Source organism: Lytechinus variegatus, chromosome 1, assembly GCF_018143015.1.
Source record: "Lytechinus variegatus isolate NC3 chromosome 1, Lvar_3.0, whole genome shotgun sequence".
Lineage (NCBI taxonomy): Eukaryota > Metazoa > Echinodermata > Echinoidea > Temnopleuroida > Toxopneustidae > Lytechinus > Lytechinus variegatus.
Window position 1 is genome coordinate 18,810,355 of NC_054740.1, and position 15,682 is coordinate 18,826,036.

The 15,682-nt window shown below is 34.3% G+C and overlaps 2 protein-coding genes across 3 annotated transcripts; both read left to right on the forward strand.

Moving 5' to 3' along the window:
- Window positions 1-240: 240 nt before the first annotated feature.
- LOC121406157 lies at window positions 241-6,836 on the forward strand. Its single transcript, XM_041597179.1, has 4 exons — window positions 241-412; window positions 3,383-3,505; window positions 5,696-5,899; window positions 6,464-6,836. The coding sequence occupies exons 2-4, from the start codon at window positions 3,385-3,387 to the stop codon at window positions 6,718-6,720; spliced, it is 582 nt and encodes a 193-aa protein (XP_041453113.1). The 5' UTR covers window positions 241-412; window positions 3,383-3,384; the 3' UTR covers window positions 6,721-6,836.
- Window positions 6,837-9,265: 2,429 nt separating this feature from the next.
- Window positions 9,266-15,268, forward strand: LOC121408229 (dynein assembly factor 6, axonemal-like). 2 transcript variants are annotated; one of them, XM_041599625.1, is made up of 7 exons: window positions 9,266-9,372; window positions 11,451-11,588; window positions 11,934-12,003; window positions 12,593-12,698; window positions 13,298-13,394; window positions 14,019-14,104; window positions 14,749-15,268. In XM_041599625.1, exons 2-7 carry the CDS (start codon window positions 11,508-11,510, stop codon window positions 14,873-14,875), a joined length of 567 nt encoding a protein of 188 aa, XP_041455559.1. In that variant the 5' UTR covers window positions 9,266-9,372; window positions 11,451-11,507; the 3' UTR covers window positions 14,876-15,268. The 2 variants fall into 2 exon arrangements, with proteins under 2 accessions (XP_041455559.1, XP_041455567.1); XM_041599633.1 differs by having other exon boundaries at window positions 9,276-9,372; window positions 11,457-11,588.
- The last annotated feature ends 414 nt before the right edge of the window (window positions 15,269-15,682 follow it).

Here is a 15,682-nt window from a genome sequence, read left to right on the forward strand (position 1 = left end):
TGGGGTTCAGGGAGCAAAGCCCCTGGCAGCTTCAGATTTCTGATATTTCCAAAGGGTATTTTTTTTACGCCACTGCATATGCCTACACTTATTTACCAGAGATAGGGACTGGGACGATGATAATGCTCATTATCTTTCTTTATTTGTCACTGTAATAAAATAGAAAGATGTCTATAGACTTTGAACTCTGTCAATGTTGATTATGATTAAACAAAAATCAGTTTTATAATATCAGTATATCAGTTTGATATCACACAGAACAATGTTTCACTGTTTCACCTGAACTATAAAGTGCCATCATTATATAGTCGTCTTCTTTGTATTGTGCATATATTGTTGAAGCACGAGCAGGACAAGTAATCACAATTGGAACGGTTAAAATTTGAATTTAAGTAATATCATTCACCTATCAGTGAGTATTATCCCTTCATTTTTATCCTGATTTAAAAAGAAAAAAAAACACGGTTACTGTTATGATAAAGCAACACTGCACTGCAGTTATGGAAGAGAGACATGTTGCTCTCAGTTTTCTAAATTAGACTGCGATCTGTTTATGGTCTATTGAGTTTTAAGAGTATGAAACACTATTGTAATTCAACATTTTTTTTTGTTTATTCTTGTGACAATCAGTTATATCGCCCTATTTAGAATAAAATAAGTTTTAAAGTAATGTTTTACATTCCACTCTATCTTACCAGAAAAATCAGAGTCACTCAAATTATTATGTTGACAGCAATGTGATTTGTCTTGCTTATTGTTAGATATTGAACTATGAAAAGGAGTCTGGAATCATATTGATTGATTAGCCATCAATCCAATAAAAAAATCTTCAAAGTTGAGATACCTTTTTAGGGTCGTGTGGTCCAGTGGTATAGGTTCGTGTGATCCAGTGGTTAAAGCATTGGACTCATAATCGCAAGGTTGTGAGTTCGAACCCCAACTCTGCCATTGTCTCCACTTTGATAAAAAGGCCCGAGAGTGATATCTGTCGTCTATAACGTCAGCCACTATGACAGATAAACCTATAGACGTAAAACGTTTCATAGGTAATTGGTTATATACCAGCTTGGCGTTTACCAGCAAAATGCTGTCCTGCCGAGTTCCTACGGGAGTTACCATAAACAGAAACAGAAACAGTGTGTTTTATTGAAACCAAACTTGTATTATGGTAATTTTCAAAGATAAAATATGTATACATACACGTTAAGATACAATTATAGCAAGGGAGGTAAGATTACATAGTGTACATATAATGTATGTAGTCAACTTGCCAACAATTCACTAGGAATTATATTATTATAAATATCTAAACCCCCCCCCTCCTCGATTCCAAATCTGTGCACAGAAATAGAAGAAGTAAACATTCATTCTAATACACTTCAAGTTCAAGTTCATTTATTAAACCAAAATACAATATAAAATCAATTACAAAACATATATCATGAGATGGTTAGGACGAAAGTGAAGCCGAAGCTTGTGAATATTAGCCCTTTACATAAAATATATAAAATACATTATAAAAATAATGTCAACAGAATAGATTAACAATTAATCGATCAAGAAATACTTACATACATACACAACGTACAAACACACATACACACACCCACACAGGGACACACACTCACACATATACAAACAAGGATCCTATATATTTCATTAAGTAATTGTTTTTTACAGAGTTCTTTCAATCTAGATAAAGTAGTACTTTCCTGGATTGATTTATGTAAATTATTCCAATATTTGATACCAATGTATAGGAAAGAGATATTAATGAAGAGGTTAAACGTAATTTGGGAAGACGAAATTGATTTTTCTGGCGAGTTGAATAGGAATGGACATTATAATTATGAATGAATATATAATTGCAAAATTTTAGAGGAAACATTTTATAAATATTAGTGAATTAAGAATAATAATTTTCTGAATAGGCCTGATATTTAGTTCTTTAAATAACTTAATTATAGAATTAGTAAATATGCTGAAGTATACTTATTTACTGTATAATTTGTATATCTTGTTTTGTCAGTATCTACATTATATACCAAATCACTTAACTTTGTTTAGATAAATTGCTACATTAGTCCAGGATAGGCCCCATAGAAAATTGACCAAACCTTGTAGATAATACTGTTAGGGCCCTTTAGAATTTCATAATACAGTATTTATCTCATGCATGACAAAAGAAATGATGTCTTGCTATAAAAACATGTTGTCAGACAATATTTTACTTATAGATCACAATTACATACATTTTATGTTTCTTACTCGTGTGAAAATTAGTTTCTCCATTCGCATTGTACATGATGAATATAGGGTCTTTGGCGGCCATTTTGAATTTCAGAATACAGCATTTATCACATAAATGGCATGCATTTACAATGATGTTTTTAGTCAGTATTCCACTCCTTTATCTTAATAATATGCATTTTAATGCTCAATCTTGTCATTTTTTGGCCATTGTACATAATACTGTTTGGGCCAGTGGCGGCTATTTTAGATATTAAAATACAGCAATGTTCCCATATTTGACATAATAAATATATCTCATTAGTAATGATGATTTGCATATATTACTTCGTTCATACATCGCGATTTTTGCAGTTTAGTGCTCATTTTTGTGAAAATTAGTTTTCCCTATTCATATTGTACGTGATAGTTTATACAATGGCCTATGGCGGCCATTTTGAATATGAGGGAAATAAATATTTTGTCAAAAATTATTTTTTAAGATTGTATTTCACTCCAGCCACACAATTTCATGTATTTCACAGCCAATGTGCGGACAATTTTATGATTTTCATGGGTAATTTGCATATTTTGGCGGCCATATTGGATTTTCCCAATTTGCGGAAATACACGAGTGGCATCATCCAGATTCGTAATCAGCACCCTCGAATTGACAAGAAACCATCAAAAAATATTGTATATATAAAAAACAAGGTTATGCCTCTTCAATCCTGGACTACATTCCCTTTTGGGGGAGGGGGGGGGGGTAAGTGATGGGGAGGGGATATGAATCAAGGTTATTACATTATTGTTTCCTTTCCATCCCTTATTTATGTAACCAACTTGTGTTTATGTCGTTTGAAATAAGTTAATAATCTTGTCATTGACTTTGATTTGACATAATAAAGTCAGAGTTACAAAAATATTTACTCTATGAAGCAGACGCATAATAATGATGTTGGTAACTTTTGTTTATTTTTTTGTAAAATATCGTTTGGAGAAAAAACAAATCGAACAAATCCACGATCATAAGGACTTTTCTCAACATGCAAACTTATCGCCATTAATGTTACCGATGGACCAATTTCATCATATTTTAAACCATCTTGCTTTCTGATTCATCTTTTTATTTATTTCTTGTATTTGATTACAGCAATGTCACCCTCTTCTCTAATGACATTGGTCATTACCACAGTGGTATTATCATCCAAAATATGTACTGCTTGTGTATGCATTCAGATAGCTGATGAATCCAAGATATGCCTCTCTGACTTTGGTAAGTTGAAATAAATAATTTCAGGTTCTATGTTTACACGAAAGATGATGACACACGAAGCGCCTGGGGCAGGGGGTGGCTCTCTTTTTTTTTCAAATACTGCTCGACTTGTGATGATTAATGCCCCTAAAAAATGCCCTTTGATTTGACTGTATGAAAAATACCGTACTTTATACCGCATGCACCGTTTCTTTTTTTTAATAAATTAACATCGTTATCTCTGATTGCATTATGTTCCCTATGCTAATGAATAAATGAATGAATGAATGAATCTTCATTTCGTTTCAATTCGTATATTAAACAACAACAACAACAACAGTAAATCATTGCGATACAAGTAAAAAGCATAGAACAAAAGTAAATAACTACATAGGATACATGCATTATTTTTATGGAACATTAGTAACACCCACGACAATAGATGGAAATGAAACGTGGTGACCTTCTAAGAAGCTTAGCTTGTGGGCATAGGCCACCAGAATGTAAAAAAAATTACATTAGCAATCATTTAAAACATCATAAAACAAGCAAAAAAAATGGGACCACGCTAGCACTTGGGTAAGTTGCCATTCTATATAAGTCCACATTCAATATTTAAAAGTGCATCGATCATATCTCCGACATCTTCTATGTTCAATATTTTCACCGATAGACATTATTGTGTGTGTGTGTGGGGGGGTTAAAATATCATAGTCTATATTAATATTCTAATGATCTATCTATAAGTAGGCCTATAAGCCTGTTCCAGGGACCATTTTATCTTCAATTTCAATTTTCAATTTTATTTATTTCACTTCCATCAAACAAAAACAAATTGTATACCATATATATAAAAATAAGTATTTGTATCCATTGCAAAGAAACAAAAATAATAATACATATGTTGTGAAAAAACTTACACGATTTGGGCAACACATTGGAGGTTTAAAATAAGTATACTATTTTTCAATAGAAATTAAATTAAGATGGAAATGGAGGGACCCACTAAAAAGCAATGTTTGTACAATGTGGGCCCCTCAAAAATACATAACAAAACCATTAACAGAGTACAAATGCAGACATATGTAATCAAATGAGAAAAAAAATAAATGAGAAATAATACTTACAAAATATAAAATACGAAGATATCAAAAAAATATAGTTTGTATAGGACAAAACAAACCGTCCTAAAATATATCCAAAAATATATCCACCCTTCCCACCCCCCAAAAAAAAAGAAAAGAGAAAGGGGAGAATGCCCTGAGAAGATGGATGGGTGCTGCTAAACGTAGATAGAACACATGCCATCGTGGACTCAAGCAAACTGGATTCAATGTGTATAAGGAGAAAAAATATATAGAATGACCTGGAAAGAATAAAATGCGCGAAAAATGTGATTGATGCCGTAAATAAATAAGCGGTAGGAAGGCGGATAAGCGGACAGGAAAGAGAAAAAAGATGAGAGGATAGACACAAATAATATATGAGGTTAAAAACCGAGCACAATTGGGAAGGACTTGTGTTAGATTTTTTTTTTCAATTAAAAAAGGGTTGATTTATGTTTTAATTATAGTCTTTACAGTAACCATTTTTATCTTGCGGGGGCGCTGAAGATAATTTGACAAGAAAAAAGGTCTTCCGTCCAAATTGAAGGTCGCTTTGGTCCCAAGAAATTAGACAAGCAAAGGAAAAAGAAAAACAAAGGTTTTCAATACAAATTGAAAATCGTTTTCATTCTGACAATTTGTCTTTCTACATACATTCCCCAAATTTACACACCTACCAGAATTCCAGGGGGTGCTACCTATGTGAAATGACACGCAGCCTTCAGCACCCCCGCTTCCTAGGGCTGGTACGTACATGTATATAGTCCTTCGTCCTTTGGCTATAATGTCTAACTTTGACTTTGGAAACTGGCCACAAAGATATCAGTTCCTTTATTATATCATTCCACACGGCAAAGAGATAAAATAAAAAATAAAAAATGAATGAAACATGATTTTTAAATAGTCTTTTTTTTATCTGATCCTTATATTTAAAAATAAATCCTCGTCGTCTTTATAAAAACTTTCCTTATAGGACTAAGTTTGGATCTTTTATTCATAAGTTTGAATTTACTGAACTAAGACCGAATGAAAGATAATCTCCTAAAGCTTTTATAACATCCCCACAACTTCCCAATTTCTTTCTTTCATTTGTTGTCCCAAACAGCTATTTCTGGCTCTCTGCTCGAGACCAACTCAATAAGTGGAAGTGGGACAAACTCATCCGACGAGATCGACTACCGTGTCTCCGTCGGTACAGTACACCGTAGTTCTCGAACTCTTCCTTCTAAGATGTCAATCGTTACAGAAACACATACATGTGGATTCACTGATCTCCAGACCAATAGAACTTACTTCATCTCTGGACAAAGTAATTTATTTTGTTATTTTGAAATGGTTTCGAAATGCTCTTTCGTCTAACCTTAATCTACATAGGTGAAGGCGAGTCTCATTAAAGGGTCGTCGATCCGTCCATCACGAACATTATGACACATAACTTTGCGACAATAAGTCGTTTTTGTTAAAATACATAAAAAGTAGACAGTATACTTCTCGTAAATGATGTGACATCATATTTCTTACATCATTAAATGACACCAAACAGTGATCCTAAATAATATATATTTAAATTTTCAGGGATAATATTATGACAATTTCTCGAAAACCATTGAGAGTTTATTGATCAATATTCTCTAAAGCGATCAATTCCAGTATACTTTTGAATGTATACCTCGCACCGTGCCCCCCTCGAAGAAAATGAATAAAATGTGAGGTCAGTGATGATTTCGAGAAAGGCATCAGAACGTTTCAATTTCTCTAATAAATAATTATCATAATCGTTGTAAAAGAGTTGTGTCGCGTATTCAGTTACTGTTCTATGTAATTGGCACGTCTAATATTATCTTTTTTCTTCATTTTCATGTATAATTTATAGTTCAGGATGGGAAGTACAGAATCAATCGTTGTTCATCAGTGGTGGCTAAATACGGTCCAGACAACGTCCCTTATCGTGACTCTGATGTCAAGGTCATTGTCAATGTCACATGTCCTATAGAGACAGAGGAGAAAGATGATGATTCAAATTCAAATTCAAATTCAAATGATGATGGCAACTCAGCTGTTCTTCCAACATCTAATGTTGGTCTTCTTGCTTTTTTTGCTTTGTGTGCCGGGATTTTGAAGAAATTTTAGAATCATTGAGGTGGTGATCGACCGTCATGAATCACTGATCATCCTCGTGATAGGACCATGCAGGGTCCTGGGAACATTTTTTTCTCCACTGGGGATGCTGATGCAAATTTGAAAAGCCCCCTAAAAAGTTTTCACTACAAGATCGAGGTCGTTTTGTCCCAAAGAAGTTTGAAAAGCATCTATACATCTGATATTTCATCAGACTGTATAAGACCTATCTGCCATGATGTACTTACCAATGACTTGTAAAATCTGATTTACCATTGTGTGTTTTAATGTGATTTTTGTTAAGGCTCATCAATCCAGACAATGTATTCTGATGAAACACGCAATTGAAGCTTTAAAAACAGCTTTGTGAAGAATCCAAGTATCATGATAAACGTTTCTCTAAAATGTTTTGGGATATTATATATATTATCAAGAATGGAAGAAATAAATTGTTCGTTTTGTTTTAAGATCATGTTACACTCTTCAAACAAATCAGTCAAATTGACTAGACCAGTAGTCAGCTGGGAGCAACTGATATGGCAATCACTGATATTCACATTTCTGACATATATTCTAGTCAGAAATAACTCTTTTCTAGTAAAATATGACTAGAAAATAGTCAAATATGACTAGAATAACAGCTGCTCCAAGCTGACCCTATTAACCAGTCATTTTTGACTGATTTGTTTTTAGAGTGTATAAGATAATGTAAATCAAATTATTTAAAGTAAGTGCATGTTTAGACAGAAATAGTGAATGAAGTATATTCTACCTATAGACAATAGATAAGAAATCGGAAATTTGTATCTTTCAGAATATTTTATCATGTAAAACTTTGCTGATTTTTTTTTTTATAATCAGACCTTAAAAGGGACATTATAAGCAGATTTTGTAATCATGATAAGTACCTGACTCGCCAAACAAACAACGCGAGCGAGAAGCGCGAGCTGAAATTTTTGTACATATTGACCACTAAATAATAGGGACATTGTAAGGACTATTTTTTTTTAGGAATCCATTAAGAGTATTCATACCTCATTATATTCAGATATTTTGATATTCAGATCAGAAAAAGGGACCCCTTAAGGACTGATTTTAGGAATCAATGAATAGCAGACAGTATCTCCCCGGGACAATCCACCCGAATGCTAACATTAGCACGGACTGGAAATGTTTAATATTCAGACCTTACAAGGGGGCAATCACTTAAGTAGTAATGAAAAAGAAGCATGTCACTACATAAAACAACAATAACTCGAAGTGCGAGGAAACATGCATAATTGCCGTATACATTAATGAAAACATGATGTTTCAGTACAACATGATTATCTCGATAAACAGACAATGTGAGATCCAGGAATTAAGTATATAGATAGGCCCTGAGCATATTATGTTTCATAAAGTTGTGAAAAAAATATTTCTTATGTAATGTAACAATAAATAACATATGTGTTCATCGATAGTCATTACTGTCGATTTCAGTCTTTCCTCTTATGATAGTAGATTATAAGTGTATTTTGTGATTTTCATCCTGCAAACTTAACAGACATGCAACGACATTAAATCTGACCTGGCCTTGCAGTGAACAGTTGTGATTGAAAATTTAGTTTCATCGTGGAAATTGTTTTTGTAATACTTTTTTTTCAACAGGAGTTGTGAAAAAATCAATATTGTTTCAAAAGCTATTATTAAAAAAAAACAACTTCATGCGTTCTGATGTTAGCCTTCCCCTACTGAGTCCATTATGTCCATGAAAACATGGTAAAAAATGGCAAGGTGTATATAGGCCCTTACTATATGTGCATTTAATAAATAGAATTAGAAAGGAAGTCAAAAAGAGTTGAAGAGTAGAAGGTTGAGAGAGAATGGAAGAAAGGGAGACAGAAATGGAGAGAGAATATTGGGGGCTAGTATCTGAGAAACTCGAATATCAAATTAAACAAGTCGCAATCTTCAAGGCAGATGTTGATCATCATCTCCGCCGGTACTGATAGGCTTCTTAATTCCGAAGTATACTTCAGAAATCCTTGAAAATGCTCATAAAAAAAGGAAAGACGCAAACCTTAACAAATCATGGAAACCCATGTTAAGAAGTAGAATCAGTTCAACTGATATCATTGTTGGGCCTAGTATTTAATAGGCCGAAGTAACTCCGCTCCACCTCCCACCCCTTAAGGCAAGCCACCTAAAAAAACACGAACAGGGACCAAAATTGAAAACAGCTGTGATCCGTAATAACCGATCATAGTATATCATAATAGTAGAGCGAGCCCCAAAAGAGATATATTACGAGTATTGCGAACGATCGAGTCACCGATCAATCGGAGCTAGCTAGCTTGGGGTTGTTATAGCAGCGACTATGGCACACCAATGGCGGTGTATTAAGCTTATTGAAACTATAGCGTTTAGGCTAAGCTATTATATAAAAAAAGCAATTAAAAAAAGATCAGTTCAACCTCAAAATATTTTATCAGATGTAATAAATAGAATTATCAAGAGATATGACGAATTTTATGTTTTAGTGAGGACAAAATGTATATGTCGTAATTGTAAACTTGCGCTTATTTTAAGCTTACCATAACACAACAAACGAGTGATTGGATATTATGTTGGTGCTTCACTTCAGTTCTGGCTTTGAAGTTGGTTGGATTGATGCGAATGCGGGTGAGTAGAAGGCCAAATATATATTGATTTCAGTAACAGTTTCTTATTTTATATTTGGGAAAGCGGCACGTTCACGTTAGCCCATGAAATACGTTTCAGTACTAATAAGTATGTCCAATGAATGAGTGAGCCGACCAACCACACAGCCCAGGCTGCCGGCCCCAGGCCCAGGCACGGCATAACTGACACTGGCCAGGCCCAGGCGCCGTATAGCCAGCCGAGGGCCAGGGGAAGCTCTTCTCGCCAGCGGCAGCTGGCGAGTGGCAAAAGGAGGTGAACATGTACATAGCGAGGCGAGCGAGGGCTATGTCAAGGAGTGTGAGCATGGCCATTCATGGTGAATGCATAGCCTTGAGGACTCCGTCCGTGATCATATTTTTAAGCAGTGTATACAGCCACACGCGTGTGTCTTTACCATCCAGCCACACGCGTGTGGTTATATCCAGAACACCTATCTGTGGCTACCGCCACACGCCGCCAGTAATAACAGTAAAACGCGTATGTTATTGTAGGTCTGACCGTCTATATCACGATCAAAATAACCTCATTTCTTCATTAAATTCTGACATTCTAAACCCCTTTGATATCCTTAGATCGTTTCAATTTCATTCTCACCGTCTTCTCTCCTTGCTTTTCTTGTCTTGTTACAAACGGTCGTCTGTTTAACAGCAAATTCTCTTTTTCTAATTGTGTCGATTCTGGCTTCCTTCGCGGTGGCAGACCCATACAGCGTTAGCGCAGCGCAGTAGTAGACATACACAGTTTGGGTTTCGTAGGTCGCACGTACGCGCACATAGCCAGTAGAGAATCGACACAAGTAGAAAAAGTGTGGAAATTTGCTATTTAACAGGCGGCCTTTTGTAACAAGACAAGGAAAGAAGACGGTGAGAATGAAACGATTTAAAGAAATCAGAGTGGTTTAGAATGTAAGAATTTAATGAAGAAATGAGGTTATTTTGATCGTGATATAGACGGTCAGACCTACAATAACATACGCGTTTTACTGTTATTACTGGCGGCGTGTGGCGGTAGCCACAGATAGGTGTTCTGGATATAACCACACGCGTGTGGCTGGATGGTAAAGACACACGCGTGTGGCTGTATACACTGCCTATTTTTAAATGATTTTAATATTGTCATTTGATCACGAAGCCTTGAACCCCCTCCCATAAGAGACACATTGTAAACAAAGTCAAGGTGGATTTCCCTAGGAAATCTGGCGCTAATGCAGTTTCGCACCGGCCGATTACCAGCATACAAACTGCCAGCATGCCGCATGCGAACCTATGTTCGCGTGATTTGGCTGCTAACTTCAGTTCATATCAACATTACGGTGCACGGTGAATCCAAGCGATCCGCGAAATGATGACTACGGATTACGTGTAGATCAACGATGTTCAGATCGAAGCCGAAATATAGCCATTCCCGATTACAATATTTTGAAAAGTGGTGGATATATTGACTTTGAAATGTGACTGAGAGACTTGTCATGACATTTGGGAACAAGTATTGGTGATGAGGTATGCTGGTAATCGGCCGGTGCGAAACTGCATGAGCGCTGGAAATCCATCTTTGAAGATAGAAATGTAAATTTGTGTGATTTAACATATCGATACACCTTCATACGCCTAATGCGCAAGAAGGTGCATAAAATGTGTAATAAAAAGGTGAAAAATTAGAGGTATTTTACCAGACCGATCTCGTGTAGATCCCTCGATCCATTTGTACACAACGCAAATACAATAGGTTTGACCCTTGAACTGCTTACATGTACGTATGACGTACCTTCTATTAACGATGTTACAAAATGCCATTTTGAAGAAGAATTTATAGATGAGAATTATTATTTAACAAATAATGAAATTTGAAACTTGATTAAAAATAATGATTATAATAATAATAATTCATAATCACAAGGAGTCAGTCAACTCCATGGTCTCCACCATAGTACCTACATGTACTTACCAAATTATGTATACCATGCATTGCTGTGTTCCAGAACTGCCTGTTGCTTGATGAGCCTCCCTCTATTTGCTATGTTATAATGATTTTTTTTCTAATTTTTCTACCTTTTACAGTAATAGTTATCAGTGAGAGCCAGGAGTCTTTGACAAAGTCTATACAAGGCCAAGGATATGGAGTTCATGGGTGCAAACATTACTGCTCTGGCAAGCTTACTGAAAGATGAAAAGGAAGATGAAAGTGATGATGAACAGGTGGGAAAAAGATATAAAAATCCTATTTGTATTGTTTTGTCTATCATTTTAATTGTTAATGTTCCTATTCCAATTTTCCCTTAGATATAATACAATATTTTGTATTGCAGATAGCCTCATTGTACTGGTAAAATATAATATTTTTTACTTTTAGAAGTATAAAATGAATGCAAATTCCCATGTTCACTTTATTTCTTTATTGAAAAAAAAGACTATCCAATATTCATTTTTTTTATTTAATAATTAATTCAATCATTTATCATTCCCTCTTTAATTTATTTCTTTATTTTATTCATTTATTCATTCAGTTTTTTAATTCAATAATTTTCTATTCGTTCATATCAGCTCTCAACACAGAAGGCTTGCATTGGACCTGGTTCAATAGGACCTCCAAAGAAACAACAACAAAGTAAAGGTGAGATAAATCCCTCAAATTGTTTTATTCAATATTAGCTGTATTCTCGTTTGTCAGTCGTTGGCCACTCAAAATGTATTGAATATTAGAAGGGTTTGTATTTTTTTTTCTAATTAAATTGCAGTAATGCTATATTGAGTACATTATTTTTATTAATTTTTCATTTTCAAATATATTTGTGTTGCAGTATCACTTGGTGGTTTCCCTTGGAACATATGTGTAGTTTACAGATATTCCAGAGTACTATTAAGCAATTTCATACCTCACAGTGTTAGATCATATCAGCGATGACTGTGTTATTAAAGTGTAGAAATTTTAAAAAGTATATTTTCTGTGCCATCTGAAGAAAATGGTCTCCATAGTTGTCATGTTATTAAATGTTTTATCATCAGATGAGAATTCACTAGCATAGCCAACAATCTATTGATTTCATTTATTTTGGAAAACAACTCAATTTAATCAATGTAACAATGTCATTATGCAATTGATACTTCCATGAACATTGATTAGACTAGTACATTCTGTTGAAATGAATGGGCCACAAGTAACAAAAGTGCTATATTATTACTTTGTTTCTTTGATTGTTCAGCTGATGTAGGTAAGAAATCTAGTGATACAAAGGATATCTGGGATGCTGAAGCTGTTCCTGAAGGATCAGAGTTTGAAGATATCTATGATCCAAGACCAGAACCAGAGTAAGAATACTGGATTTATACAATTTTCTTATTTTGTGTGTGCTACCATCTCATCTCTCCCTCTCCTGCCCCCCCCCCCCCCATCTCCCTTTTCTGTTCTGCCTGCTTTAGTGCTTTTCTTTGTAATATATTTTCCTTTCCCCCATTTTCCCTTGTTTGAAGCAATACTCTCTGTAATCTCCCTTTTTTGAGTATTCCCAACTTGTCTAGGTATCACTTTAGGACCATTTACCCTCTCATCAGCGATCATTTTTCTTTCTTGTTTGGAAAAGCTATGTTGTTGGTATACTAACATATCAATTCAAATAGATTTATTTTAAGATGAGTGAGCATGAAAATATATTGTACATAAATTGCTTTCATTTGTTCTTCAATCTTACCAGGTACTGTTTCATTTTTTTTAATTGGGTGTTCAAAACTGATTCAAAAGGTAGAAATTCAGGTTTATATGTGCTGCTGAACTTCTTCATAATGTTTTTTGTTAATCTGTACAGACTCATTCATAATTAATTATACTTCTTTTCATGGGCATATCACATTAAAAACTAAGTTTTAAGCTGCATTATATTTAAAATTTTGTTTCCTTGATTCATTTATAGATATGACATCATCTTCAAGCAAGCTGTTACCTCAGAGGATATGTTCCTTCAGATGGGTAGAAAAACACCGGCCACTTCATCATGTGAAGATCTTGTGGTAAGAAACAGCATTTCATGAAACAAACTAGTCAGTGATTGTAACTGGCAATTGTTATAAGCTACTGAAATCCTTTCATCTGATTGGCTGAGAGCAAATTTTTTCAGTGAAATTCATTGATAAGTCGCTTCATGAAACTCTCCAATGTTGACTATGATTTTATTATGGTTAGGTGCATCTACTGTTACAGTGCAGTTTGTATGTATATGTTGATTGAAGAAGCGAGGCATTATAAATGGAGATTATCAAAATATTTTCTTTTATATTTTTCATTGTTAATATTACACTAATTTGATTTTCCACAATTGACCTCTTCCATACATGATTTTGAAAAACTAACTTGCATTCTGAACTTCATTTTGATCATAATCTAGATAGATAAATGGTGCTACGTAAATACTTATCATCATTATTCATTTCTCTTATTTTTGTTGATAGTATTCAACTGCAGTTTATTAAGATGTAAGTCAAAATCAGTGATTATCGGTAATATTTTGCAATTGAAACTTGTAAATTTGAAGCGCTACTCATCAAACTCCACTATTTGGAATAAGATATTTTGGTAGATCAATAATTGATGGTGGGATGGAGTAATAAAAAGATGATTCCCTTTTTGTATTGAAGGTCAAAATAAAACTACCAGGAGTAAATTATGCAGAAGTTGAATTAGATGTTAAGGACAAATTTCTGGATTGCAGGACACCAAATCAGTAAGTATTTTTTAGTTCACTCACATTTAATACATGAATTTATAAGGATTCCAATACTATGTTTGGGGGGGAGTAGGTTTATGATATATAAGAATCTTAGTATATACTGTAAGAGAATTTGAGATCGAGAACAAGCCTGTACAAATATTTACTTTCTAAAAAAATAATTGGTTGAGAACATTTAAGGTGAAATTATTCTAGCAATTTTCTTCCCACCATGTATGTGTATACAGTCGATTTTTCCAGTACAAGCTTGTTTTTTTTTGCACCTACTTTTTGTTTTCAGATTTATTTACTGTATTATATTATATGATATTATACAATGTTTACAGCAACCTGTGCAGGGGTGTCAGTGTTCAGATTTTTATCTGATTTCTGATATTTTTTGTTTTGATTTTCAGTTTGATTTCAGCTTATTTTTTGTTTTCCTCTGTACAAAAAAATATGGGAGCTCTTTCTATTTCAGAATTTTTCAACACTCTTTAGCTTTTTTTAGATCTTTTTATTTGTGACCACTCACACCCCTGCCTGTGGTATGTATGTAGGATCACTTTTCACAGTGATAAAATCAAAATTGACTGCTTAGTGGATGCTCTGCTGATACTCTAATTAAAACTTTTGATTCCCCATTATTCCTTTTTCAGTAAACTTGGTCTTCATCTTCCCCATCCTGTTGATAGTAAGAATGGTAAAGCTAAGTGGGATGGAGATCAAGAAATGTTGACTGTTACCCTAAGGATGACCAGGGAATATGACTTTGTCAATTTCTGATGGAATAAAACTTTGTGGACCTATGATGACATTGATCTTGGGAGGATTATATCATTTAGGAGCTGAATGTGGAGTGATCGATTAATTTCAGATGATAGAATACGACTTCACTACATTCTGATGAAATAAACCTTTGTGGACCTATGATGACAATGATCTTGGGAGGATTGTATCATTTGGGAACTGAATGTAGAGTGATCGATTAATTTCAGATGATGGAATATGATTTCACTACATTTTGATGAAATGAACCATTTTGGACCTGTGATAATGTCGATCTCAGAAGAAACATTTCAGGTAATGAACATGGAGAGGTCAATTGATTTAAGGTTATCAACTTCTAACAGCTACTAAGGTGAAAAATTTTATTCAATCCAGCTACAGCCACCAGGAAATTTCATTCATATTTCCAACTTGTTCAACAGGGAGTGCATTGTTGTGTATTACTTGATTTTACAATGCATGTTGGTCATTGAGCTTCATTGATATGACTCTGATTGCCTGCCTAGTTGACTAATGATACATCATACCTGTGAAGACATCTAAGGAGATACATTCCTTTGACTGACTGGAATAGTTAGGAAGAAAGAGACAATTCATCTATCATGTGTAGTAGTGAATGAAACATTCAAACTGGATGCAGCATATTGCTGTGCAGAGAAGTTAACTGATAAATAAAATATCTTTGAATTTCTGTAGAACTCATATCAATTTCCATTGATATATGAAGCTTTGAGTATTCTATTATATTTTCTCACCCACTTGTCACTTAATTTGTTTTCTACAAGGGGAGGGTTCGGTGTCTTG

What these genes read in the sequence shown, in the direction of transcription:
- LOC121406157 (XM_041597179.1), top strand. Translation starts at nt 3,385, where the DNA reads ATGTCACCCTCTTCTCTAATGACATTGGTCATTACCACAGTGGTATTA. An exon ending in GATATGCCTCTCTGACTTTG is followed by an intron (nt 3,506 to 5,695) that starts GTAAGTTGAAAT and finishes TGTCCCAAACAG; the next exon opens with CTATTTCTGGCTCTCTGCTC. An exon ending in TTACTTCATCTCTGGACAAA is followed by an intron (nt 5,900 to 6,463) that starts GTAATTTATTTT and finishes TATAATTTATAG; the next exon opens with TTCAGGATGGGAAGTACAGA.
- LOC121408229 (XM_041599625.1), top strand. Translation starts at nt 11,508, where the DNA reads ATGGAGTTCATGGGTGCAAACATTACTGCTCTGGCAAGCTTACTGAAA. An exon ending in ATGAAAGTGATGATGAACAG is followed by an intron (nt 11,589 to 11,933) that starts GTGGGAAAAAGA and finishes CGTTCATATCAG; the next exon opens with CTCTCAACACAGAAGGCTTG. An exon ending in GATCCAAGACCAGAACCAGA is followed by an intron (nt 12,699 to 13,297) that starts GTAAGAATACTG and finishes ATTCATTTATAG; the next exon opens with ATATGACATCATCTTCAAGC.